Source organism: Arachis hypogaea, chromosome 18 (assembly GCF_003086295.3).
Source record: "Arachis hypogaea cultivar Tifrunner chromosome 18, arahy.Tifrunner.gnm2.J5K5, whole genome shotgun sequence".
In the NCBI taxonomy this organism is placed as follows: domain Eukaryota; kingdom Viridiplantae; phylum Streptophyta; class Magnoliopsida; order Fabales; family Fabaceae; genus Arachis; species Arachis hypogaea.
Window position 1 is genome coordinate 9,810,171 of NC_092053.1, and position 25,413 is coordinate 9,835,583.

A 25,413-nucleotide genomic window follows, 5' to 3' on the forward strand; every position below is an offset into this window, starting at 1 on the left:
AAGATCCTCGTAATGGAAGGAATTTTATAGTATCAAAATTTAAAGCTAACTTAATATTAGGAAGAGCAGTATAAAAAATGGTGAATACTCCCATGATGACATCTTCACATGAAGATAGCATTATGAACCATTGGATGAATTAATAAAGTTGACTAAATATATTTGATTAATCATCTAAGGGTTCACAATGTCATCTTCATATAAAGATGTCTTCATGTGAGTATTCTCCATAAAAAATATGTAGAATGAAAGATAGATCTTGTTCTTTTTTAGCTAACGCATCTGCAATCGAATTAACTTCTAAAAAGAAATGGGACCAAAAAATATTTGTAATTTTACTGGCCTGAACACCAATATCATCTACAAGGAGAGCACATGAATGGTTAGCAAGGCACCCATTTCTCAAAAATTGAAGGGCAGAGGCAGAGTCAGATTCCACAATAAGTGTTGTATACTCTTGAGCATTAGTAATTTGTAAACCACAGGCAATGCCTCACAATTCAGCGTAAATTATCGAGCAGCTTCTACGATTGCAAGAGAAACTCAAAATAAATCTCCCAAGTGATCTCTAAATAAACCACCACAAGTAGCACTATTTAGATAGTCTAAAAAGGATCCATCCACATTAAGTTTCAACACTTTTTCCGGTGGCGGAAGCCATGAATGAGACACTGCAGTTCAACATTGACAGAACTCCTTCTTTAATATTTATCAATCTTTAGAATCTCATCGGTTCGAGCTCTAATTTAGCGCACAACAATGGAAACAAGAATAAACTTTCTATCAAAGACAAATTTATTGCGGTAGAACAAAAAAAAGGCAGTAGCAACACCAAAGAGGCAAGGCTAGTGACTTGGACGCCTCATGTTGCTCTCCAACCAATGAACGACGTCTGTGTTGAAGAAGGAAGGTGCTTGGACAACAGGGATGAAGGCATTCCATATGTTCTTGGCAAAGTAACAGTCACGTAAAACATGCTCCATTGATTCTTCATGCTGAGTGCAGCGAGGGCAAGACAAGTCTTGAGTTAGGTAGCACCTTTTTCGTTCGGCATTAGTTAGAATGGCTTGGCATGCAGCGAGTCAAAGAAAAGAGCGAGTTCGTTTGGGACCCTTCTAGCTCCAAACCAAATTAAAGAGCCAATTAGGGTTGCTAGGAGTGTCTTGAATGGCTTGATAAGCTGACTTGAGGCTATACGCTCCATCAGGTGAGGGTGCACACGCAATATGATCAGCTGGCTTCCAAGGGGAATTGGGGGGATAACGCCACGATTCTTTTGACCACATCCTCCAGCAGGATCTCCTTGAGTCTCACAATGTCCCAGGATCCTGAAACGGTAAAAAAATCAGTCAAGTTTACAGAATAATCAATATCATTGCTTACCTGAGTTATGTGATGTTCAAGCTTCCCTAATCGAGGGACCCAGTTGTGCTTCCAGGAATCTATTTTAGAACCATTCCCAATGCACCAGATATGGTTAGATTCCGCAATATCCCACCTGACACAAATTCCTTTCCACAAGTTAGAGCTACTTTGTTTTCGCTCCACCTTCGGAATAATGTCATTTCCGCTTCTATACTTTGACCGAAGAACTCTAGCCCACAAGGCATTTTTATTTTCAATAAGCTCCCACCCAACTTTCGTCATAAAGGCATCGTTGAGCGTACTAGCATGGCGAATTCCCAGGCCACCCGACTTTTTTGGTTCGCAAACTTTCTTCCAGCTCACCAAATGAATTTTGCGAGTTTGATTGGTGTCTCTCCGAAGAAAATTCCTGCATTTTTTATCAATAGCATTACAAGTAACTTTAGATAAAAAAGCAATTTACATAGTATAAGATGGAATAGAAGAAAGAACATATTTCACCAGAATATTTCTTCCCGCCAAAGACAACGAGGAGGCTTTCCAAAAATTTAGTCTAGCATTCAGCTTGTCAATAATATTATTAAAAGTGTTTTTCGAAACTCTGGAGTGATGAAGAGGCACACCCAAATATTTTTCTAAATCATCTGTTCTGGAGAAATTCAAGGCTTCCAAAATGCTTGTTCTAACATTGTTCCTTATATTTCTGGATAAGAAGACTCTAATGTTATCCTAACTGACCTTCTGCCCAGAACTATCACAAAAGGCATTAAGGCAATTATTAATGACCTCGGCTTGTTCCAACCTTGCTTCCGCAAATAAAATTAAGTCATCTGCGAAGCAAAGGTGAGAAATCTTCGAAGCATCTCTTTTCAAACGAATTGGTTTTCAAAACCCATACTCCACAGCTGCATCAATAAGTTGAGATAAGCATTCAATACATAGAACAAAAATGTAGGACGAAATAAGGTCTCTCTGTCTGATACTCCCTAAACGGTGTGAATTCTTCGAATTCATCCCCATTCTAGAGAATTCTCATTTTAGCAAAAGATATACAATCATAAATGAGATTAGTTATATGGGAGAGAAAGCCAATATCCATCGGGGTGTCCTCTACAAAAGACCATTTTAATTTGTCATAGACTTTTTTGAAATCGATTTTAATAGCTATCCAACTTTTTTCATCTTTCTTGCTTCTCATCGAATGAATAACCTCCTAGGTTATAATAATATTATCCGATGAATGTCTTCCCAGAACAAAGCTACCCTGAGACATCCATTAACTGAAAATCCATCAATAGGGAGGCCAAACTGATATGTCACATCTTATAAAGTTATCGTGCACTCCCCAAATGGCATATAAAAGGTGTGGGTCTCGAAACGACATCGCTCCATAAATACACTAATCAGTGGTTCATCAAGCTTAAACCAATAATCATTCAACCTTGCAACATGTAGTAATCCGGCACTATCTAAGTACGACTTTATATGGTCATGCAATATCATCTTCTGTTGCCTACGAATGCTCTTTACACATCGGGATAGCTGATAAAACAAGAATATACAATCGCAACTCACCAATGCATCATAACAACAAAAACATATATTAAAAGTGAAACCCACCCCTAAACCCCGCAACAACCACAATATTTCTAAGCATTTTAACGCTAAAATATTAACAAATATCTAAATTATAAACTATATAGATTACATTAAGATAACTACATATGTTACTATCATCAACTATATAGATTGTAAACAAGCTTGACAACTGACCTTTTCGTCGATAAATTCCACAATGTGAGCAATACTGTTCAATTGGTACATGTCTCCTTCGTTCCTCGCTCTGCTTAACCAAAACTATTATGGCCTCACTGTGCACTTTCCCCGTCCGCCACCTACCAAACCTTCAACCGCCGCTGTTGGCAGCTACCGTCGCCGTCCTCTGCAACCTTATTGGCCGTGGCTCCGCCGTTGACCCAGAATGTTCTTCTTCCTCTTCTGCCGTTGACCGCCTTCTTCCCTAATTCTCCTCTTCTCCAAGAGCTTTTTCACCGTCAATGGAGTATCTCTTTGTGAAACATAACTCGTGGGAAGGCATCCAGGGGTTCTCTATATTCATAACTCGTGCTAGGGTATTTGAGGTAGGTTGTTGCATGTAAATCATGTTAGGGTATCATGTGTCACGTTATGCATGTAAATCGTGCTACCCTAGGATGAATTAGGTAAAAAACATGTAACTCCTGTTACCCTGGCACGAGTTATGTTCAAGTTGAAAAGCACATTGTCCTGGCACGATTTATGTGCATTTCTTGAAGGAATTTCATGTATAAATTGTGCTAGGGTGTACTGTTTAATATATTATCTAACACACAACACCCTAACAAGATGTATATATTAATAGATTTAGGAGATTCACGTTTTAAAATTTTATTTAGAGAATCTGGTAATATTGTTCCCTTTTTATTTTATTTAAATAAAAAAACCAACAAATGTGCTTAACACTACCAAAATTATCTGCAATTAATAACATATATTTATGTAATTAAAGTTCCATTTAATTAAAATAAAATTCAAATGTTTCTAATGTCATGATATAATATGTCTACCACACAAAAGATATTTGTATGAAGATTTTAATTAAAAAAAGATATTTGTATGAAAATTTTAATTAAAAAAAAAAGATAAATTAATTGTTTGTTTGATTTAATACTTTTTTTTGCATAAAATTATGCAATAATATATACAGAAAAAGGAAGACAGATTCAAAGAAACACGTTAGAAACCAACTATCTACATTTCTGGAGTTCAAGAATTGAATGAGACTACAATTAGGCGAAGTAAATACTCATATGTAATAATGTAAATATTTCAGATGACTTGATCATGTGTAACTTTTTTGTTTTTCAATATCATATGTAATGTTTTATGCGATATGAAAAATTCAGTTAAGAGGATCTAAAGGATCTATTCCCCATTTACCAGTATGAATGTATAGTTTTACAAGTGAGAAAGATAGCTATAAAAGAAGAGCATGCTCCATTCAAGACAACTTCACATTCTCAAACAGTCTCCAAAGGACTTGTTTGTACCTTCAAAATATCACTACACTAACTACATAATGAATAAAGCTACAATGACAATTAACAGATAAACAGAAAGCCTCAAAGCTGTTCAAATGCAGCTTTTGATTTAGGACTTAAATACGGCTAGAATCTCTTCCAAATATGAATCTTCTTGTCCAATCTGATATGACTAGCATCCTTGTCCGCCAGCTTACTTGCTTGCTGAACACAAATTAAACAACATGTAATCATGTACTGATGTACATACATTATTCTTGTTCTTTTTACCTGTCATTGTCACTCTCCGCTACATCTTGGATTTATGTATCCAAAAAGTGACAATGACAGATAAAAATAATCGAAGAGAATAGTTTCCGATATTTTGAACTTAGATAATCAGTACTCGGTACCTTGCATATACAGAATACCAAAGCCATTGAGTGCTGTGACCCATGGCAACCCAGTCTCCAGGAAGTTCTGCAGCAGCTTGCTCCCCTCCTAGAGGAGCAAATTGCCCAAAGTGCTTATACCTAAAAAAAAAATCAACAAAAAAATTTGCCTTTTACTAAATGCATTAACCACTTGCTATAAACCACACTAAATTTTACATTTTCTGAAGAGGATCATATTAATGTAGTTGACATTGGCCATATGCTATATATAATATTTACCGGAAGGGAAGAAACGTATGACGTCCAGAGCCTTTAAATCGCCGAGGACCTTCCGGATGCTCTTCACATTGATGCATGCGGTTAAAGCATCTAGCTAGATATTCACCTTGTTGGGAAGCAACCTAGACAATACTAGTCAATTAGAAACTTAATCACCATTCATATTAAACAAGATTTCGGTTACTGATAAAATGATGCATACCTGTGCAGTTGCTGGCAGACTCTTCATCTGTGAATCCATATGAGAAAGGGCCATCTTAAAGCCTTCTATGTCTATTTCTTCTCTATAATTTCCTTCTGAGTCTTTCCATAGAGTACTCAAATCCAAAATGTGTTTGCTCTTCAAATACAGTTCGAACTGTGGATATCTTACAATTATGTCATCTAGCACATCCTTGAGTTCTGCAACAGTTAAGGTACCGGATTTGTCCTTATCCGCAGCCTCAAAAATGGCTGAAATATCATCCTACAAGTAGAGGTAAATGTATGTAACATATATCACTATTAACTTGGATAAGAATTTAGTATCATGTTGCATGTAATGAGCTCATTAGTTCTGTTAAAGGTGTAATACATACCATTATTTTTTGTTGATCTATTGAAGAACAATCACCGATAGCATACACAGATTCACAACCCTTCACTCGCAACCATTCATTTGTTGCTAGCACATGTCTTTTACCCTGCACATAGAGTATTCAAATTTTGTACAGGTTACAGAAGCAGAAGGAAATTGTTTCAGAAATGTGTGGAATTATGCAACACCTGACCGATTTGTTCCATAAAGTCCCTCACAACCGGACGAGTTGCAATCCCGGTGGACCAGATAACCAGTCCATGGGGTACAGAGTAGATCTCTCCAGTTGATTTTGCCTTCATTGTAATATTTTTGTCATCAACACTGATAACTCGACGTCCAGTTTGAACTTTTATACCATCTCTTCCAAACTTCTCTTCGGCAAATAGACTAATTCTTTCATCAAACCTACAAGATCAAAGAGGAACTTTTATCCAACCTGGGATTTTTTAGAGCCTGTGGTGTGGACATATAAGAAGTTAGAAAATTAGTCAAACTTGATCAATGGTTGGTCTTTTGCCATGCAATTAGCAATACCAAAGGTTCAAGACAAATGCTAGTGGTGGGAAGACCCTGCTTGAAGAATTCTAACAGGCAATATAATTCATGAATAACAGACCACAATAGGATGATCAAACAAATTTTAGATCCTAATAATGATTGTTAGTATAGCTGTTTTGTTTTGGGGATAATTTGTATTTTACAAACAATAACACAAAAATATTGCACTATTAACACTGAATTATTAAAACACTGTTCAAGTTCTTTAGTAAATAGTTGAATCTCTTACTGAAAATATCTGGTGTATCATGCATAATTTAGTAATTGCCATGTATTCTGGAAGATTATAACAGTGAAAGGAACAGTAATAGCAGACATAATGATGTTAAAGTGTTAACAATATATGGAATAGCAGAGTATCCTTTCCAAGCAACATATGCATAATAATTTTGGAAGACACCAAAGTTTAAATGTTGGTGACTCAAAGCAATAGAAATAATTCGGACTGTTAATGCTTGATACATACGTGTTCAAGATGTGATCTCCTGATTGAATCACTGTAATATTCACAAAATCTTTAACAGATGGGTATAAATTGACTAAATCTTCTTGGAAATGGTCATGAAGCTCAGCAGCAAATTCCACCCCAGTTGGACCTCCTCCAACAACAACAAAATGTAGATTTGTCCTTCGTTCTTCGTCAGATAGAGATGGAAGAACAGCCTTCTCAAAACAATCTATCACAGCCCTTCTGATCTTCTGTGCATCCTCTACCTCCTGCAAGTGAAAAATATAATACATTTTGAAAGTAAAATTGCAATGACTCCTTGATGATAAGCCTTATTCTATCCTCGCCAATGGTGCAAATATGTACTGAATGAATTGATAAACTTGCAAATATATTCAAGCCATCAAATGATTCTAAACTCTATATTAGAAACAAACAGCGAAACAAAAAGGTACCTTTAGAAAATGACAATGCTCCTTGACACCAGGGGTGTTAAAAGTATTCACTTGTGCTCCTATCGCTACAACCAAGTAGTCATATTCCAAAGAAAATTCGCCACTTCCAACTAAGTTGTTCCCAATATTGGACCTACACAATACCGTTTTGTTTGCATGATCGATCTTCAGACATTCCGCCTCCCAGAATTTAATGTCTCCTTTTCTCTGCAACAGGAAAGAAACAACAAATCTTTTCGATAAATTATCTTGTTAAATTACCTTTAGAAAGAATAAACTAAAGGGAAAATAAAATCCCCATGAATCTAGCATTCCTGTTCCTAAGGTGACCTGAAATTAAAATATGATCCATTTTTACTTTGAAAAAACATGGATTACTCTAAGTTGAGTTCTTGCTTTGCTTCCTTACCTTTTTGACCATGTTTCGAACTGGCTCTACAATGCTTCGCGCTTCAACGGTTCCGCAAGTGACACTAGGTAATAGAGGAGTGAATGCAAAATAGTTACAAGGGGAAACAACCTGAACATCATACAAGGATGCATCGAGATCCTTGAGAAAACTAGTACCACCCCATCCTGTTCCAAGAACAATCACTTTCTTTTTTGCTGGCACATCAGAATTCGTATTAGAAGCAGGAGATCCAGTAATAGATTCAGATTGTGATTCTGAGTATGACAGCAAGCCTCCACCACTGCAGTTATCATACACAGTTAAACTCAATAAGATAGACAATTCTTTAACAACCAAAGCTGCAGTAGAAGAGACAGAGACATTAATGGATATAGTCACATAGGTTATACTATTATAGATCATGACTAATCTGTTGCTTAAGAAGAATAACTGAGTGTATGGGAATATACAAGGTCAAACTACACTGAAAATCACTTCTATAAACAAGGAAACAATCACCAGGAATCACTTTGCAGCCGGTTCCTATGTCAGTCAATAATGAGATTCTCATTTACAAGAGGAGGATTGTATAGGCCTTTGCTTCGATCTAAACTATATATATCACCGAATTTAATTTTGATACACTGTCAGTGTAAAACCATTTTACATGTGCATCCAATCACATAATGACACATTAGCAAAAATAACTACCTTTTACATTGACCACATGAATGGTCATCCAAAAGAACAATTGTGATTGGTAAAATATTTTAAACGGTCAGTGCATCGAAGTTTAACTCATATATCACCAGTTTTCTATGTTTTCCCCAACAATTATAGGCTCTTCTTGATCATATATTAACTAATTGGTATACTTCCTCTGGCAATAAAAGATTGTCAAAAACTGTCATTTGTGAATATCTATAAAGCATCAATTTTTTCCCCCGAGTTCAATCCTTATATTTATAACCAACTAGAGTAACTTAATAATGAAAAGAAATAAAGAAACTTTAGTCAACATAAACTAAATCTCCTTCATTCATTGAGGCAATTCTGTGATTTCTTAGTCCTATCTAGAAGATAACTTGTAACAAAATATATGTTGATGATGAAGGATGGAAATCTTTGTCTTAAAGTTGTGTTTCTTTTTCTATTTCACGATCACGTTTTGGCATTTTGCCACATGAAAAATAATATATACATAAGTGCTAGTGTTACAATAGTAGCCTTCCCATTAGGGTGGAAACTTGCTATATAAAAACAGGCAGGGAAAGAGAAAGACCAAAGAAACAGGACCTGAGAGTGCATAAGAGAAGAATCTTGGAGCAGGAAGGATGGCGTTGGAAAGCCCTTGTGAAGAAGGAAGCAAACCTCATTTAGAACCACGAATCAATTTGATGAGATTCAGGTGAGATTCAAACGAAAAAGAGAAAATGAGTGAAGATTCAACAACCAAACACACATCCTTACCTTGTCTATCTATCTACTTTACACTTGGACTTAGTAGAGTTGCTCTCAGTTTATGACAATCTTGACACGTGGAATAAAATAATTATTGCAATTACTGACTTATCATATTGTCAGCGCTCAAAATTGAAGGAAAAGGGGGCAAGATGGTACTTCTCAATATTTTGTTGTATAAAGTGCCTTTTTAATTATGTCGGCATGTAATGTAGGCTTTTTTTTAAATAACAATTTTAAATATTTTATTTATTAATATAAGTAATTTGGATACATTTTGTATCTTATTATTTATGTTTTCAGGATAAACGAATTAATTATGAGTATCACATGTGCAGTTGATATGTAATTAATTGAGATATGTGTTTGTAAGTATAAAAATATAATTTTTTAAAATAATAAAAATGTTAATAATTTAATTTAGATCAATTTTTAAAAAAATTATATATTTTATTATTATTTAGATTGAATGAAATATTAATAAATGTTATAGTTGTATCATTAAATTTAAAAAAAAAATACAAGGATAGTTATAGAAATTGTATTTGTTTTATTGGCATCAAAATCTTGATGCATGCCACTAAATACGATTTTTCATGTTTTCTAATTTTTCATATTTTACATTCTTTTCACTACTTATATCAATTAACTCTTCCCTTTTCTGTCGTATTTAAGCAACTAATTTTCATTCTTTATAATTCATCCACATTTCTAAACTATACGCTTTTTTTAATTTATTTTTATTATTTAGTTAGATTTGAAACCAATCACTATTTCCTAAAGAGAATTTAAACAACACGTTTCCAAGTTCTTTAGAAGAGAGTGGGAGTACAAGTGAGTACGAGGATTTGAACAGTATGCTATTTTTTCTAAAAGAGCGACGTGCAGACTCTTTGTATACTAATTCAATATTTTATTTTTTAACGTGTTGTTACTTTAAATAGAATAATGGCAGTTTGAAATCTAATTTATAAGGATGAGAGAAGTAAAACTAAAGAACGAAAGATTTAAATAAGTAATGAAAGAAGTTGCCAAATCAAAAAGATTGAAATTTAAATAAAATTTTGATATATTAAAAGTTTAAATATGCGTATTTCTGGTGCCGATTATAAATTTAAAAATAAATTTAAATAAAATTTTATGTATTTTTTATTATCGAAGATAGTGAGACTCGAATCTCTAACCTCTTAATTTAGTATGAAAAAATTATGTCATTTGAATTATAATTTATTGGTTTATATACTCTTTTAAGTATTGAAAATTTAGATTATTTTAATGGTATGTTTTTTTTATAATAATACACATATCTCTTTTACACAAAGTATGTGTATTTTTTTTCAAACTCCAAATATTTCGAAACATTGAATTTTTTTTATTCTAAAATAAAAAAATTTATTTTTTCAAAATAATTAATTAAATCTTAATTTTTAGAATACGTTTTTTGGTATTTGGGTTGAGTTTGCCGGACCTCTCTCTTATTCCTTTCCTCTAGATATGATATTTTTACTTCTCTCCCGCCTCATTTTGTTCTTACCTCGAATAATTCTTTACACACCATAAATTTCAACTATCTTAAACCATCTTAGTAAAGAACTCATTCCAATTCCTATTTATGACTTACCTGTCATAAAAAGTAACTCCATATCAGCTTTTGTATCATAAACAATAAATAAGAACTCAAAAAATCTCTCTCTTCTCCGTTAGAAGGACTAACTTTAATCCCTACTATGGTCTCACTTAATTAATTAATTAAAATAATTAAAATTAATATAATTATTATTTTTTTATAATAATATTATTTAAATTTATAAATTCAAAATAATTTAATATTATAAAATATTAAAATAAATAACTTAAATTTGATTAGTATTTTAAATTTTATAAATAAAAATAAATAATCCAACTAAAAATTATTTTATAATATGTAAAAATTAAATTTATTTTTTATGTAAAATAAATTTAATTAATTATGATTTAATATAACAATATAAATAATATTTGATATTAATTTAACATAATTATTTATATTAATTATAATTTAATATAACTAATTATTAAAAAATTAATATAAATAATTAATTAAATAGATATATAAGTATTTAATATAATAAATTATTATAATTATTAATAAATTAATTATAATTTAATTATTTAATATATATATTTAATATATTTTTATTTTTTTTATTAACTTAGTATGATTTTATTGGTTGTTGTAAGTCCCTGTTTAGAGGGATTCTCAACCTTGATCTACGTGAAGAGCCTTTCTTCCCTTTTCACTCCAATGGTAATTGAGTCCCCATATATCAGAAGAGAAACTCTATTTCTTAGCATTTGAGTTGCTCTTAGACCATCTCCAGCAGAGAACTCATCCCAGTTCCTGTTTATGGCCCATCTGTCATAAAAAGTAACTCCACATGAGCTTTTGCGTCATAAACAGTAAATAGGAACTCAAAGTATCTCTCTTCTCCATTAAGAGGAACTAACTTTAATCCCTGTTGTGGTCCCACTTAATTAATTAATTAAAATACTTGAAATTAATGTAATTAATTTTTTTGAATAATATAATTTAAATTTATAAATTTAAAAATAATTTACTATTAAAAGATATTAATATTAAATAAATTCATATATAACAATAATACACAATATATAATTCGAGATTACACTAATTTATAAAATTACTTAATACAAAGAAAAACATAATTAAGTTCTATAGTTGACGACAAGCATTGTGAAATTGTCAATTTGTCATATGTGTTCAATCAAGTCCTCTTTCAATTGTCTATACTGGTGCCTATTTCGATTATGATAATATTAATTTAATTACTTATATTAATTATGATTTAAATAATTAATATAAATTATTAATTAAAATAAAATTATAATTAATTATTATAATTATTAATAAATTAAATATAATTTAATTATTTAATATAATTTTTTAAATAACTAAATTAAATACTTAAATCATATTTAATTTATAAATAATTATAATATTTAATTATATACGTAAAGTTAAATAAGTTGGTATATAATAAAATGAAGACCAACCCTTTATTCATAATAACGTTATTTGTTATTATATTATTACCATATTATTTTTTTTTTTAAATTAAGCGCCACATGTTAAAATTTTATTGATTATAATGAAAACAAAGCAAAGCCCTGTTCAAAGGGACTTGCTTGCTTTAAAATATGTGCTGGCACTCATGTTTATATTATTCCAATAGTTGGTCTTCAGCTTTTAGAATGGATAATCAGTATGTTTCTCCTTCCGAAAATGAACGCATTTCCAGATTTATTACGTATTAAGAACGGGCCAAGGCCACTGCCTCCACCATGGCTTATTTGACTTTTGTCTATCGCAAACCTTACAAAATAACCATTATCATCGTTTTTGGCAAACCTTACAAAATAACAATTATTATTGTTTCTAGGAATACATAGGAATACACACAAGTAAATGAAGAGTACACAAAAATGATATTGCACCATGATATTAAAGAAATTATATTTGTTGTCTGTTCACTATTGATAATGATATATATTTTTTTTAAATTAAAAATATAGAAATTATTCACGAGTATATATTTTTTTCTAATTAGAAGTCTAGATGAGTAATGATATCACCGTTATACATCGGTTACTTATAGCTATAGTTCGGCAGACCTCCTTGTAACCGACACATTAGTTCTACCGAGTTTATGGCAATAAATGACCTTTTATCGGTTACATCGGAGACAATCAATTGAGAAATATGGCCGTTATCATTTTCCAGCCATAAAAAAAAACAATTAAAATCGGAAAAGGTATGAAATCATTCTAAGCTGAAAAGTTCTCTTAAAAATAATTCTCGTTAACTGACTTGAGGGTCGGAGTACTTTTTACAAGTACTTCTCCCCTGTTTTATTCGCTGGCTGAGGTATATTGTGGTTCATTGATAAGATCGGCCAACCGTTTTGCGGAGACGAGTTATAGTTCGACTGCAACAAGACAAGAACAAGTAATTTGATATTCGCCGGAAAATAGGACAAACTTTATGAATTTTATAAATAATAGAATTTTTTTGAAATAGAATTTTTATTTATTTATATCTTATTATATTTTATAAACTTAAAATATTATAACTATGAACATTATAAATACAAAAAAAAATTATTTTTCTCTCTTTTTTTATGCTTTTTGTTTGTAGAAAATTTTTTTTGGTGAGACCCACACAAAAAATTTTTTTCCTTCTTATTTTTTGGCATCCAAATAAAAGAATAAAATATTTCATTCATTTTCTTTTCGTCATTTTTCTTTTCACTTATTTTTGACATAGTGTAAATTATATCTTAAATTTTTTTTGTTAGAATTTAAATTTTATGTGAGAAGAGATTGTATGTCATGGTCACGTGAACTAGCTAGACCAAAAACGGGTCTGTCTTTAGTAAGCTCAAGTCTTTTGAGCTTTTCTAATAGACACAAAATACAAATTATAAATATACCCCACATGGGGTTTAATAATAATAATTATTTTTTTATGTTTACTATAAATATTTTTTAAATTTAACTAATAAAACCCTTAATTCACCACACTCCAAATTCAACCCCACCCCAAACTCACCATACGGTACCCTAATTCCCAATTCCTTTCCCCCCTGTTTACTCACCCGTCGCCGCCACCTACTCTACTCTCCGCTGGTCTCAGCATTCACCGTTGCCCTTCAGTCGAGCCATCGCCGTTGCCGTCCAATCCATCTTCCAGCGTCGTTCGTAGGCTCTCCCTCCCCGTCTCCTCTTCTCTCTTCTCTCTTCTCTCTTCTCTCTTCTCTCGTCGAGTGGTTGTCAGCGCTGTGGTGCTCCATCCCCCCTGCATCCTCCACTTCCAGAGTAACAATGGAGCCTCAGACTCAGGTATGAAGTTACTTCATTGATTTAATTTTCTTTTTGTTCCTTTTATCTTCTTGTTGTATTCCTCCACTCCCTTGTATGAATCTGTTGTATTGCTTCCTTTCGTTGATTTCATTCAATTTTTTGTTCTATTTATTTGTTCTGATTCAGGGGTTATAGGCTATATTTGTTCTGTTTTGTGCTACAAGTATGTTGGTGTAGCTAAGATTCATGCCAATTTGGTAATCATATGTAGCAATTGTAATTTTTCATTATTGTTCTATTGGTATCTAACATAGTGAGGCATGAGGCTTCATGGATTTTACAAACAATGGTATGAGAATGGATGTGCATGCGCAAGAAGTAAATTTCTCGGTTCTTACTTTTAAGTGATGTAACAAACTCTGATGTTCTGGTTTTTAGTTAACCTGTTCTTATATTCTGTCTTTGAGTAACCAATGTTTAGTTAGTTATGCAATTTGCATTAAAAGAAGAATGCCAAACTATTTATAGATGATTCTTTTTTAATGAAATGAGTAAAAGAAAATAGTTCATCTAGATCATAATTTTTCTTATGCCAAACTATTTATAGAAGTATTGAACAAGTTATGAGTTCTAGCTATTTGATGTTGTGTTTTTTCTTTCATTACTTTTGGAGGCTACAACAGCGGAGTTGTTGAGTTTAGATTGAAAATTGCTCTACTGTTTGTTTACATTTATGGTTCTATTATAAGTTTAACAACTGACTCAAGGAAACCTTTAAATTCTTGTTGACTAGTGTTACATTATGTTTGAGAACTTGTGCGGTAGTGAAATGAAATGACTATGTCACTGTGAAATAAGGAAAATTACTTAAATTCTGATACATGATTATATATTATATTTATTAGGCACATGCATATATATGCCCTTGGCTTTTAATTTGGATTTCAGTAGTATCATTTTGCTTAAAGCTTATTATGAACTGTTGCATTTTATTGGTTGACTAAGCAAGTGCCTATAAAGTGAGTGTTTTAGATTTAAGTAATGTTAGAAAATCAGCTAATTTTTTTAAAATTATTTTAAATTTTAAAGAAACAGCTTCTTTCACAGCAGTGCAAAATTAAGCAAATTACTTATTGCAAATTAATTTTTCTACACTTTTTAGCAGTTTCTGAAGAGTATCACATCCGTTAAGATTTGAAGTTTGCCAATTAAGCAAATTAGTTATTGCAGAAGGCAACTTCTTTAGCTCATGATTGAAAGACAGGTTAAGGTACCTTAGATGTAGCAATTCAGCTGCTTTCAATGGAAGCTCTTTTATTGCGCAAGAGCTTAAGTGTTGTTTGGATTGATACCCTTTCAAGAAGGAAACTTCTTTAGCTCTTTCAATTAAGCAAATTAGTTATTGCTATCAATGCACTTTTCGTGACAGGTTAAGGTACCTTAGCTGATAAGTGTTGTTTGGATTGATACCCTTTCATGTTTGTTTTAAGATTAGCCATGAATATTTATGCTAAGGGAGGGAGATAGATAATGTACTTTAAATAGGTGGAGCTTCTAAGGTGTAATTTGGAAACTTGGTTGTGTCTATCTCTTGTTTAACTTGAAATGATCATGTAAAAATGCGTGCTGTATCGTAATCCCTCTTGTTTAGGGGTGTGCATGGGCCGGGTGAAACCGGGTTTGATGTGACCCAGACCCGGCCCGAAATATATACCGGGCCTATTTGTTAGACCCGAACCCGACCCTAAACCCGATGAAACCTATACACTTTCGGGCCACGATTATACCGGGTAAAAATCGGGTGAAAATCGGGCCGTTAACATTATATTACCTTGATACCTTCTTGTAAGTTAGCATGTAAAAATATCCAAATTTCCAAGACTCCAACCATTATTTGACATGGTAAAATTCACTTAGAAAAATATAATAAGTACTAACTCTTCTCTAAAATTAAAGTATAACTATAATCAATACTAATATTGCCTAATAACACCAAATATTTAAATCAATACAAATAACACAAGATTATGCATTAGTCTAAAGTCTTATGCATTTTAAACATAAAACATTAACTTATAGTCTTATATATAATGACTAATAACACAAAATATTAAGGTTTACAATAGTTAAATTTCACATAATAATAGCCATCACCATCACTAATAACACAAAATATTAATTGTGTATGATAACCGGGCCACCGGGCCGATTTCGGGTGACCCGAGCTATGGCCCGGACCCGACCCGAAATAATGAACGGGTCTACTTTTGAGACCCATACCCGGCCCTAGACCCAATGAAATCATATCAAATTAGCCCCTAAAGTGTTCGGGACCGGGCCGGGCCGGGCCATGCACACCCCTACTCTTGTTCACAGTATTGGTTTGGTTTCATGAACCATAAAAATGGTTCTGAAGTGGATCCAGTTTGGATTTATAAAAATCCAAACCATGCCCACCCCTATATGAATCTATATAATTGATCTTAATCACCAAAATATGAGACGAGATAGAGTTTAAGCTGCCATAATAAAATTCAAAAATTAGTATTGTGATGCTTTTTGAAAATTCAATGGTTTTTGGTTAATTTTGCTTATTTGATTATAAATTGTACCTAATTTATGCTATTTTTTGGGTAATTAACGTTAGTCACTATAAATTGCAGGAAGCATCAAATAGTCAAAGACATATAAGTGATCAAAATGTGCATAATGTTAGTGATCATGTAGATGAAGACGTAACTTCTGATGCGGTGGATATGGATCAATATCGCATAAACTCTTGGGAAGATATTGGTAAGATTGATTTTTCAAGTCTATCTATGAAAAATATTTGTCAATTGCACTTTGCTGATCTTGGCTTGGCATTCGAATTTTATAATTCATATGCCAAGAAGAGGGGCTTCAGTGTGCGAAAGAGTAGGAGTAGAATAGTTGATGGAAAAGTTAGAGAAAAAGTATATGTTTGTTCTTGTGAAGGGTATAGATTAGAAAAATGGAACCATATGAAAAATCGAGTTAGGGAGCCAAAACCAGAGACAAGATGTGGTTGTATGAGTAAACTTCATGTTTTCTTCGATGCGATAACTGAGAGTTGGGTAGTGAGATATTTTTGTGATGAACACAACCATGATCTTGTTGTTCCAAAGCTAGCAAGAATGTTAAGATCTCACAAGCAAATGACTGAGCCTGACATTAGTCAAATGAACCATATGAAAGAGGTGGGGATCAGCATACCAAACATATTTGGGTCATTAGCTAGCCAGTGTGGTGGGTACGAGAACGTTAATTTTTCAATTAAGGATATGCACAATCAAGTTGCGAAGCAAAGAAGACAATTACCTGATGATTTAACCTCTGCAATGGCTTACCTGGAAACGCTAGCAGCAAGGGATCGAAACTTGTTCTATAGTGTTGAAAAGGGCAGAGAAGGAGTGTTTCGGCAAATTTTTTAGTGTGATGGCCGGTGTCAGTTGGATTACGATCTGTTCGAGGATTTGCTAGCATTTGACGCCACATATAAGAAGAATAGATACAGATTGCCGGTGGTAATATTCTCGGGAGTTAACCACCATAATCAAACCGTTGTATTTGGTGCTGCGATAGTTTTGAATGAGAGGAAAAGCACCTATGTGTGGTTACTAAAACAGCTTCTCATAGCAATGAAAGGAAAGATACCGACTTCAGTAATTACGGATGGTCATCAATCGATGGCTATCGCTATTCAGGAAGTGTTTCCGAGTGCACATCATAGGTTATGTGCATGGCACTTGATGCGTAATGCAACAAGCAATATTCACAAACCTCAGTTTACGAAAATGTTTACAAAGTTAATGCTAGGTGATTACGAAGTTGGTGTGTTCGAACAAAAGTGGGAGGAAATGGTTGGATTCTTTGGAGTGGAAGATCGGGAATGGATAGTAGATATGTATGGGAAAAGAAACATATGGGCTACCGCTCATATCCGAGGAAAATTCTTTGTTGGGTTTAGAACGACTTCAAGGTGTGAAAGTCTACATGCTGTCCTCAAAAGATATGTTAAATCACGCCATAATTTGACAGAATTTGTTCAACACTTCCAGCGTTGTTTGAGCTACATGCGGCACAGAGAGGATTTGGCAGACTTTAAATCATCAACTGGATAACCTGTGATGCAGACACACTTTCAACAATTAGAAAGGTCAGCAGCTACCATTTATACCCGGCAAATTTTTATGTTGTTCCGTTCAATGCTCCACAAGGCCAGCACATTGAAGGTAATATATGAAAAGGAAACGAGTTCTTGCAAGATTTATCAGGTGTCAAAATTTTACAAGCCTAACATGATATGGCATGTGTCTTTTCATGGAGAGCAAGATGAATTTAAATGCTCATGCATGAGAATGGACTTCATAGGTATTCCATGCATATACTTGCTGTTTTGGATTTTCTAGACATTGCAGAGCTGCCAAAATCATTAGTGCTGCGAAGATGGACTAGAAAAGCGAAGGAAGGCATTAGTGGGTATGACGACATGGGCGGCTTGATGGAGGATTCCTTGGCTATCAGTCGGCGTGCATGTTTGGCACATTGGTGTAAACAAATTATGAATGAAGGGTGCCTAAAAGGGGATCTTTTTAATGAATCACGAGATGCATTGGTAAATATACTTTCATGTATTAGGGCTCATAGTGGGAACAATAACATGATAGAGGGGCATGCGGAATACATGTACGAAGACCTTGCAAAGAATGGAAGTACTGAGATAGAGACCACAAGGAAGCCTAAGCGTTGCAGCTACTATCGCAAGGGGGTCATAACATTGCTACGTGTTCCATGAGAAAAATGGATGAAAGGACTCCCCAATTTGATGATGACGCTGCGGAGAATATTGAGGGTGAAGACTACTCCTTCGTAGATGCTGAAAGTGATGAGTATGTTCACACTGAATGGTTTGAGGAGGAAGATGTAAGTTCAATACATTTAAGTTCAAGTATATTTTGTTACATATAATATTGTATGGCTAGCTCATAAGCCTTCCTATTTGCTGTTTTGATCCAGGAATATTTAGATTCCTCAAGGTATTATGAACAGAGTGGTGGCGAGACTGAGTCCTCAATGGATTACGATTCTGGTGGTATAAAATATTCTAAATTTTTTGTTATGCGTTCAATCATGGACTTCAATAGAATTTGTTCCTCTCGAATACTATTGTTAGCTCTTTTGATGTCCTGCAGAACAGATACATCATAGGTAATTTAAAATACAACAGCATTGAAACTTAAAAATAGGATACAGATATTTGTTGGTCTTACATACCTCTAAATCAGCCATAACTCTTCTCTCAAAGGAGTTCATCAGAACAATTGGTGGTGCACATGAGTCGGGTAAACTGAACCAATAATGATAATAATAAGATATAATTCAACCAATAGTAGTAGCAAAAATAACAATGAACGTAATGAATTGAGTGTAGTCTTTACCCATGCCTATTATTGGTTGCCATTGATTAGAGCAATTCTCCCTCTAGGTTTTTTCTTCTGAACAGACTCTTTTCTTGCAAGATCCCGTCACATACACTCCTTTAATCCATCGATATCATATCTGCGATTTTTTTTAATATCAGTAGAGATATGACATAATCAGTCCATTAATGGAAATTGATTTGATTTCTTTAGTGCAGATTCTCTTTTTTATTTATTTTTCAAAATCTTCTATAATTAAGGTAATCAATCAATAACAGAAGAATGTGAAGGCGTGATTAAAGGAGATGAGAAGTTGTAATTACCTAACAGGGCATGCACCACATCGATGATGAGTTGCTGCATCATCATCGCCATCTCCCACGCCGGTCTTCTCCATTGTTGCGGTGCTTCCCATTTTCCCTTCTGTTCTCACATCATCTATCTTGGGCATCTTCTTCCCCTTTTGCGAAGCTTCTTCTGTGGGAGTGAGAAGCTCTATTTAGCAACTAGGTTCTCTTCTTTGTGGGATCCCTGACCCCCAAAATAAAATGAAACAAGTAAATCAAACTATTTTTTTATTTTCAAAATTCAAAAATTGAATACCAGCGTTACTACTAACCCAAAAGCACCTGTAACGTAATTTTATTTATTATCAATAAATTTGCATCATTTAATCATTTGATTTTCCATATTTGCAATTATTATTATAGATTGATAATTAAGAAGATTATATCAATATTTTTAAGATTAAACGTTTTAAACAAATTATTAATAACTTTCTATTTTTAATTTTCTTTCCTAAATACAAGTACTTTTGTATTTATTTCAACAATACTTATACTTAAAACCAAGGTTTTGAAAATCGAACCGGTCATCGAACCGTTTTAACTACTGGTTCACTGATTTATTGGTCCAATCGGTTCAACCGAGGTTCAACTGAAAAAACCGTTTTATAATAAAAAATAAATTATAAATAACCACCATAAATATTTCATTTTTTCCGGTTTTGGCATATAATCGAACTGTATTTCTCATCAGTTCGCGGTTTAACCGGTTCGACTGGCCGGTTCAACCGATTTTTAGAACATTGCTTAAAACTTCTTAATAAAATGGAAAAATAAAATATTTATACTACTGACCTAGTAGATAACTCGTGTACATTTTTATGGTGCACTGTTGAGGCGCGCGGTTTACATTTATACGTTCGAACTAACAGCTCTAAAAATTTGATAATTAAAGTTAGAAAGATCCCAAGGTAAGTCGATTGTTTGGAAATGAAAGACTAATAATAAAAGTTATATTAGGCTAAGTAATTTTAGTTAAGCCAAACCAAACCAAGGTCAAGTTTGACTTATTGAAAGCTCAAAAGTTGCCTCGAGCTCATGAGCTTAGCGGATCGAGTTGTTAACGACTTACTAGTTGTTTAGATAGTTAGATGAACTTCCAGTATTTTTTTAAAATACGAATTTTTTAAACCTTTTTTGACATTAAGCAAATAAAAAATATAGTTTTACTGGTTCACTAGTTTCATCGATGACTTACTAGTTGAACTCGTAGAACCGTTCCCACGTAAATAAAAAATATAAATTAATAAAAAAATAAAAATATAAAATTATAAAATAACATACATTCACTAATATAAAAATTCTACAAAAAAAAAATAAACACAACATAACCATCAATATCACCACGCCTAGACAGAACATCATGGTGCTATTCTTTCTTAGTTACACTATTAATCAAACTCAGCATTATTACTTCTTTTTCTCATAAACTACCAACACTATCACCATTGTCAATTCTGCCACTGCCCATCATATTCACAGTTAAAATGGCAACAAAGGAAGATCATAATGTTCCTCTACGTTGGAGTCAACACATTCACAAATAGAGAATGAAAAACAGGCCATGAAAATCCTACAGTATTCAACCCTTCTGGACTCACAAAACATTGGGTCAAGATGGCAGCAGAGGCAGAAATCTCATTGATGACACTAATTAATTTTTAAGTAGTTAGATAACCAACTAATTAATTTAATTTTATTATATCATTTATCCAAAAAATAATCTTAATAAATATTATTTATTGTATCATGCGCTTTAATAATATCTTATGTGTAATGTTGGATTTGATTTTAACTTTATATTATGTGCTTTAATTAAATGATCTCAATACTTGTAATAAGTAATCAAAACCTGTGATATTGAATCATTCTTGGTGCATAATTATTAATATACAAATTTTGTCCTCTTTCTTGATCGTTCATTCTGACTCTTTTAACAGATATCAAGGCAAATCCTCAAATGCATTAAAACTACAACAAAGTTCAAATTTTATTCATTTTATTGAAAATTATAAATTTGTAACCTGGAATTGATAAAAATAAAATAAAATAAAAATTGATTTACATAATCCTTAAAATTATTCTTATGATGATAAAATAAAAATTGGTTTACATAATCAACAAAATTATTCCTATGACCATTGCTATTTTGATGATTTTTATGATGATAATTACAAATGGAGTTAGTTCTAGTTTGCAGGTGTGCTAGCTTGGATGGAGATGCTGATAGACTTGTTTAGTTTACTGTACATCCGAGAGCAACTAAGCAGTGGAGCAATTGATCTTGTTGATGGGGATACTTTCTCTGATTGCCTTGTTTATTCGAGAGCAACTAAGCAAAATTAATGAGAAAGAAGGCACAAAGAACAACCACCAAGCCTGTCTTGATTTAGTGCAGACCGCTTATGCAAATGGAGCATCTACTAATGACCACCAGCCTGTCTTGGTATAGTACAGTACTGTCACATACCTACCTATATACCTCAGTTCCTATATTAATACTAATTTTAGTCTTTTATGTTGGCGTTTTCTCAAAGGTGTTACTGCTGTAATTTTATTTTATTTTCTCTCTTACATTATTTCATATTGCAAATATTTGATCCAAGTCATTGGGCACATGTTACCTCTCATATTAGAATTTGAATCCAAATTTTGTAAAGGAAGAAAAAAACTAATTTGAATCCAAGTCATTTTTCGAAATCTATTTATAATATATTCTCTAAAATATTTTTAATATAACATTTATTAAAATCTATTTATAATATAAGTAATCTACCTCTCCGCGCATTGCGCGGGTCTCACTCTAGTTATAATATATAAAAAGAGATGCAAATAGTGTTTACAGTGAGTAAAAAATACGTTTAAACAGTTGGTTGATGCATTGGTAATATATTCCTATTTTTAATTGCTTATCTTCTTTGATGGTTTGAGGTGGAAACTTTCAGCTTTTCTTGATCCTCAAAGATTTTAGTATTACTATTCAACTGTTCACTTATCATAAAATGGGATAAACATAGTTGTTGCTACACTATCGACTAATTTTTGTTATTCTTCTAACAAAACATGCAATTCTTAATCAACAATGCACAAGAGAATAGAGAAAAAAAAATCTTAGACCATAGGTTTAACCGTTTAAGGGTGCAAAACAACTAATCTCATTCCTCCAATATATAAACTCCAAGCAAGGTAATTCAACAATATTTATAGCATGTGATACATGTAAAGAAAATTTTTAAAATCTCCAAAAACAAAATTATATGCATGCAAAAGAGATTAGAGTGGCTATTAATGAATTAAACCCCAATTATAACGAGCTGCTGTCAACTAATGGAGAAGGTTAGTGAATGCAATTGGACAGACTATGACATTCTTCAAGATTGTCTTCATCATCATCTTAATTCATTCCCTTTTCATTCTTTAACCATTTAAATATTCTGAATTCCCTATACTTTTCATTTCATTAGTGTTGTACTGTTTCATTTGTCAAACTTTGCCACTCTTATTTAACTACAAGTATAACCTTCTAGACCATGAACATGAAAGTCTCAATCTTGAAAAGTGAAAGGTTTTGAATTAGTCCAATTTGTTCATAGCCACCAATCAATATCCCATTAATTAAAGCAAAACTATATTTATCTGCTAAACTTTAGTTCATGTGCCTGAAATTTATTATCAGATGGTTTGGAAGAATTTTAGAGTGTAACATATACATGAACCAAAATTCAAAAGGTAAATATGATAATGATCAATAAGAAGGACTATAATCAATATAATAAATCAATATTATGATGGCAATGAAGATGGACTTCCAGTATTCTTCTGGTGCTTCCTTGCAAACTGAAACTGCCGAACCCACGGCAGACGTACGAATTGGCTCTTGACTCGTGGCTCTGTATGTCATTGAGTTGCTTACCTTGTGATTGGACCAAAACAGTCATGTCCAAGAACACTTGATGAAGCTCATTGAGGCTGCTCTCTATATCAATCAGTGTGTCATGGCACCCTTGAATCTCTTGGATTGTGTCCATTATTGTCCCTGGTTGCTTAGTTGCTTTCTGCAAGAAAGTTTCAACCACCACATACAAATTTTCATATTGAGGTAATCAAAGTTATTCCAACATTATAAAGTATATATTCCTTTTCAGGTAATATGCAAATTTTCATGAAATGATTTTTTTTCAAAAAGAAAAAAGAAAAATCGTTAGTTCAGCCATCCGTACCACTTTAGTCATGAGGTTTCCTAACCACTTATGTCCTCAAGAACCTTCCTCTGTTGCAGTTATTATCATTGTCATGTTTCTCAGAATTCCTCTGAGTATTACAATGATTGAATATTATTGATGCACCATAAGTAAAATCGTAACTGCAGAAGTTATCTCTTGTTGGAAAAGCTATATGAATGATGCAAGACATTAATAACAATGAAGAATAACAAAATGTAAAACAGAATGAAGAAAGAAAAACTAGAGACTCAGCAAAATAGAGTAATGTTGTGTGAGACAGAACCAGTTACCAAACGTGAACTTTACCTATGTTGTGAGACAGAAACAGAAAATCCAAATTTGATTAACTTAAAAGTTAAAATCATGATTTACACATAATGTTCTTACATCCTTCACTATAATCTTGTCTGGAAGTCCAATTCTTGGTAATAACCATTCCAACACATACAATGAGGAGTTTTCATAATTGCTTGTAACAGGTTGATCATCTGAAAAGCAAGAATATGCTGAAGTCATAATATGCAGCATTAGAAGCATTTTTTTAAACTTCAGTCATCAGTTCCCATAATGCAAAAAGTATCTTGCAAAATCAACCAATCATTCAAATTTGCAGGTCAAGTGCAAAATTTCAAGACAAAGCAGTTCAATATCCGTTAAAATCACTGCAATAGATCAACTTTAACCATGCATTCCAATTCCATAATGCAAAAACCATTAAAATACTCCAAGAGACAAAAAAAGACGTCAAAAAATTTGCACACCCAATTCACAGCGAAGAACCAAACCTGAGAACACTGAGAAAGGAGCTTCCGCCATGCTGTCTTAGGTCCTGATTTCGATTTCACTGACGACTTCTTCATTCGGCCCGCAGCAGCAGCAGCCGCCGCCAAAGCCGCCGCAGCACTTGATTTTTCTCCATCCACCGCATCCTCACCTAAAATTAACAAAATTCAACACAAAACTGACTCCAAATTCTACCAAAGATTCATTATCTAATACTCACTTGCATGCAAAAGAACCATTCACTTCCCACGAAAGAAACCAAAAAGGTTGCAACTTTCTAACCTATGGACTGAGGGGTCACTAAATCATCCCCTTCTGTCGCCGGCACAGAAGGAGGCATGGCCTTCAACGACAAAGTTTCTGGCAAAACATAATCACAAGAATTTGGATGAAATCGAGAAATCGAGAAATCGAGTAGCTTCATGGAGGCACCTGGTGCGGAAGAGGGAAGAGGAAGAAGCGGGTGTCTTCTATGACGGTGGTCTTCCATGACTGTGATGATAGGTTTTTTTGGGAAGTTCTTTCAGGAGCTGAAACGAGGGTTAGCAAATTTAGATTTTATTGTTGGGGCAAAGTTAAAATATTAAAACTTGTTGTCTTTTAGTATAAATTTTAATAAGTTATTTGTAAATTTTAATAAATTATTTATAGATTAAATATAAACCATTAGATTTATTATCAATCTAATCTAATGCTTCAGATTGTATGGTGCATTAGATAAGCTCAAAAGAGTTGAGCTGATTTTAGACAGACCCCGTTTGTTTAGGCAGT

The 25,413-nt window shown here is 33.1% G+C and overlaps 3 protein-coding genes across 7 annotated transcripts; 1 reads left to right on the forward strand and 2 right to left on the reverse strand.

Moving 5' to 3' along the window:
- Positions 1-4,310: 4,310 nt before the first annotated feature.
- LOC112771546 (external alternative NAD(P)H-ubiquinone oxidoreductase B1, mitochondrial) lies at positions 4,311-9,158 on the reverse strand. Its single transcript, XM_025816314.3, has 10 exons — positions 8,827-9,158; positions 7,549-7,831; positions 7,140-7,346; positions 6,703-6,953; positions 5,864-6,083; positions 5,677-5,781; positions 5,301-5,564; positions 5,099-5,220; positions 4,838-4,957; positions 4,311-4,649 (listed from the first exon to the last, which is right to left on the reverse strand). The coding sequence occupies exons 1-10, from the start codon at positions 8,904-8,906 to the stop codon at positions 4,562-4,564; spliced, it is 1,740 nt and encodes a 579-aa protein (XP_025672099.1). The 5' UTR covers positions 8,907-9,158; the 3' UTR covers positions 4,311-4,561.
- A 4,714-nt stretch (positions 9,159-13,872) lies between these two features.
- LOC112769539 (protein FAR1-RELATED SEQUENCE 5-like) lies at positions 13,873-17,993 on the forward strand. The gene is made up of 3 exons (XM_025814048.2): positions 13,873-13,890; positions 16,515-17,261; positions 17,322-17,993. The coding sequence occupies exons 1-3, from the start codon at positions 13,873-13,875 to the stop codon at positions 17,991-17,993; spliced, it is 1,437 nt and encodes a 478-aa protein (XP_025669833.2).
- Positions 17,994-23,267: 5,274 nt separating this feature from the next.
- On the reverse strand, positions 23,268-25,219 carry LOC112772691 (syntaxin-123). 5 transcript variants are annotated; one of them, XR_003187607.2, is made up of 5 exons: positions 24,925-25,218; positions 24,645-24,793; positions 24,247-24,347; positions 23,857-23,947; positions 23,268-23,691 (listed from the first exon to the last, which is right to left on the reverse strand). XR_003187607.2 is itself a non-coding variant. In XM_025817666.2 (4 exons), the coding sequence occupies exons 1-3, from the start codon at positions 25,130-25,132 to the stop codon at positions 24,255-24,257; spliced, it is 450 nt and encodes a 149-aa protein (XP_025673451.1). In that variant the 5' UTR covers positions 25,133-25,218; the 3' UTR covers positions 23,268-23,691; positions 24,247-24,254. The 5 variants fall into 5 exon arrangements, 2 of the variants coding, with proteins under 2 accessions (XP_025673451.1, XP_072082156.1); XR_003187606.2 differs by having other exon boundaries at positions 23,857-23,999; XR_003187604.2 differs by having other exon boundaries at positions 23,857-24,347; positions 24,925-25,219.
- Between the last annotated feature and the right edge of the window lie 194 nt (positions 25,220-25,413).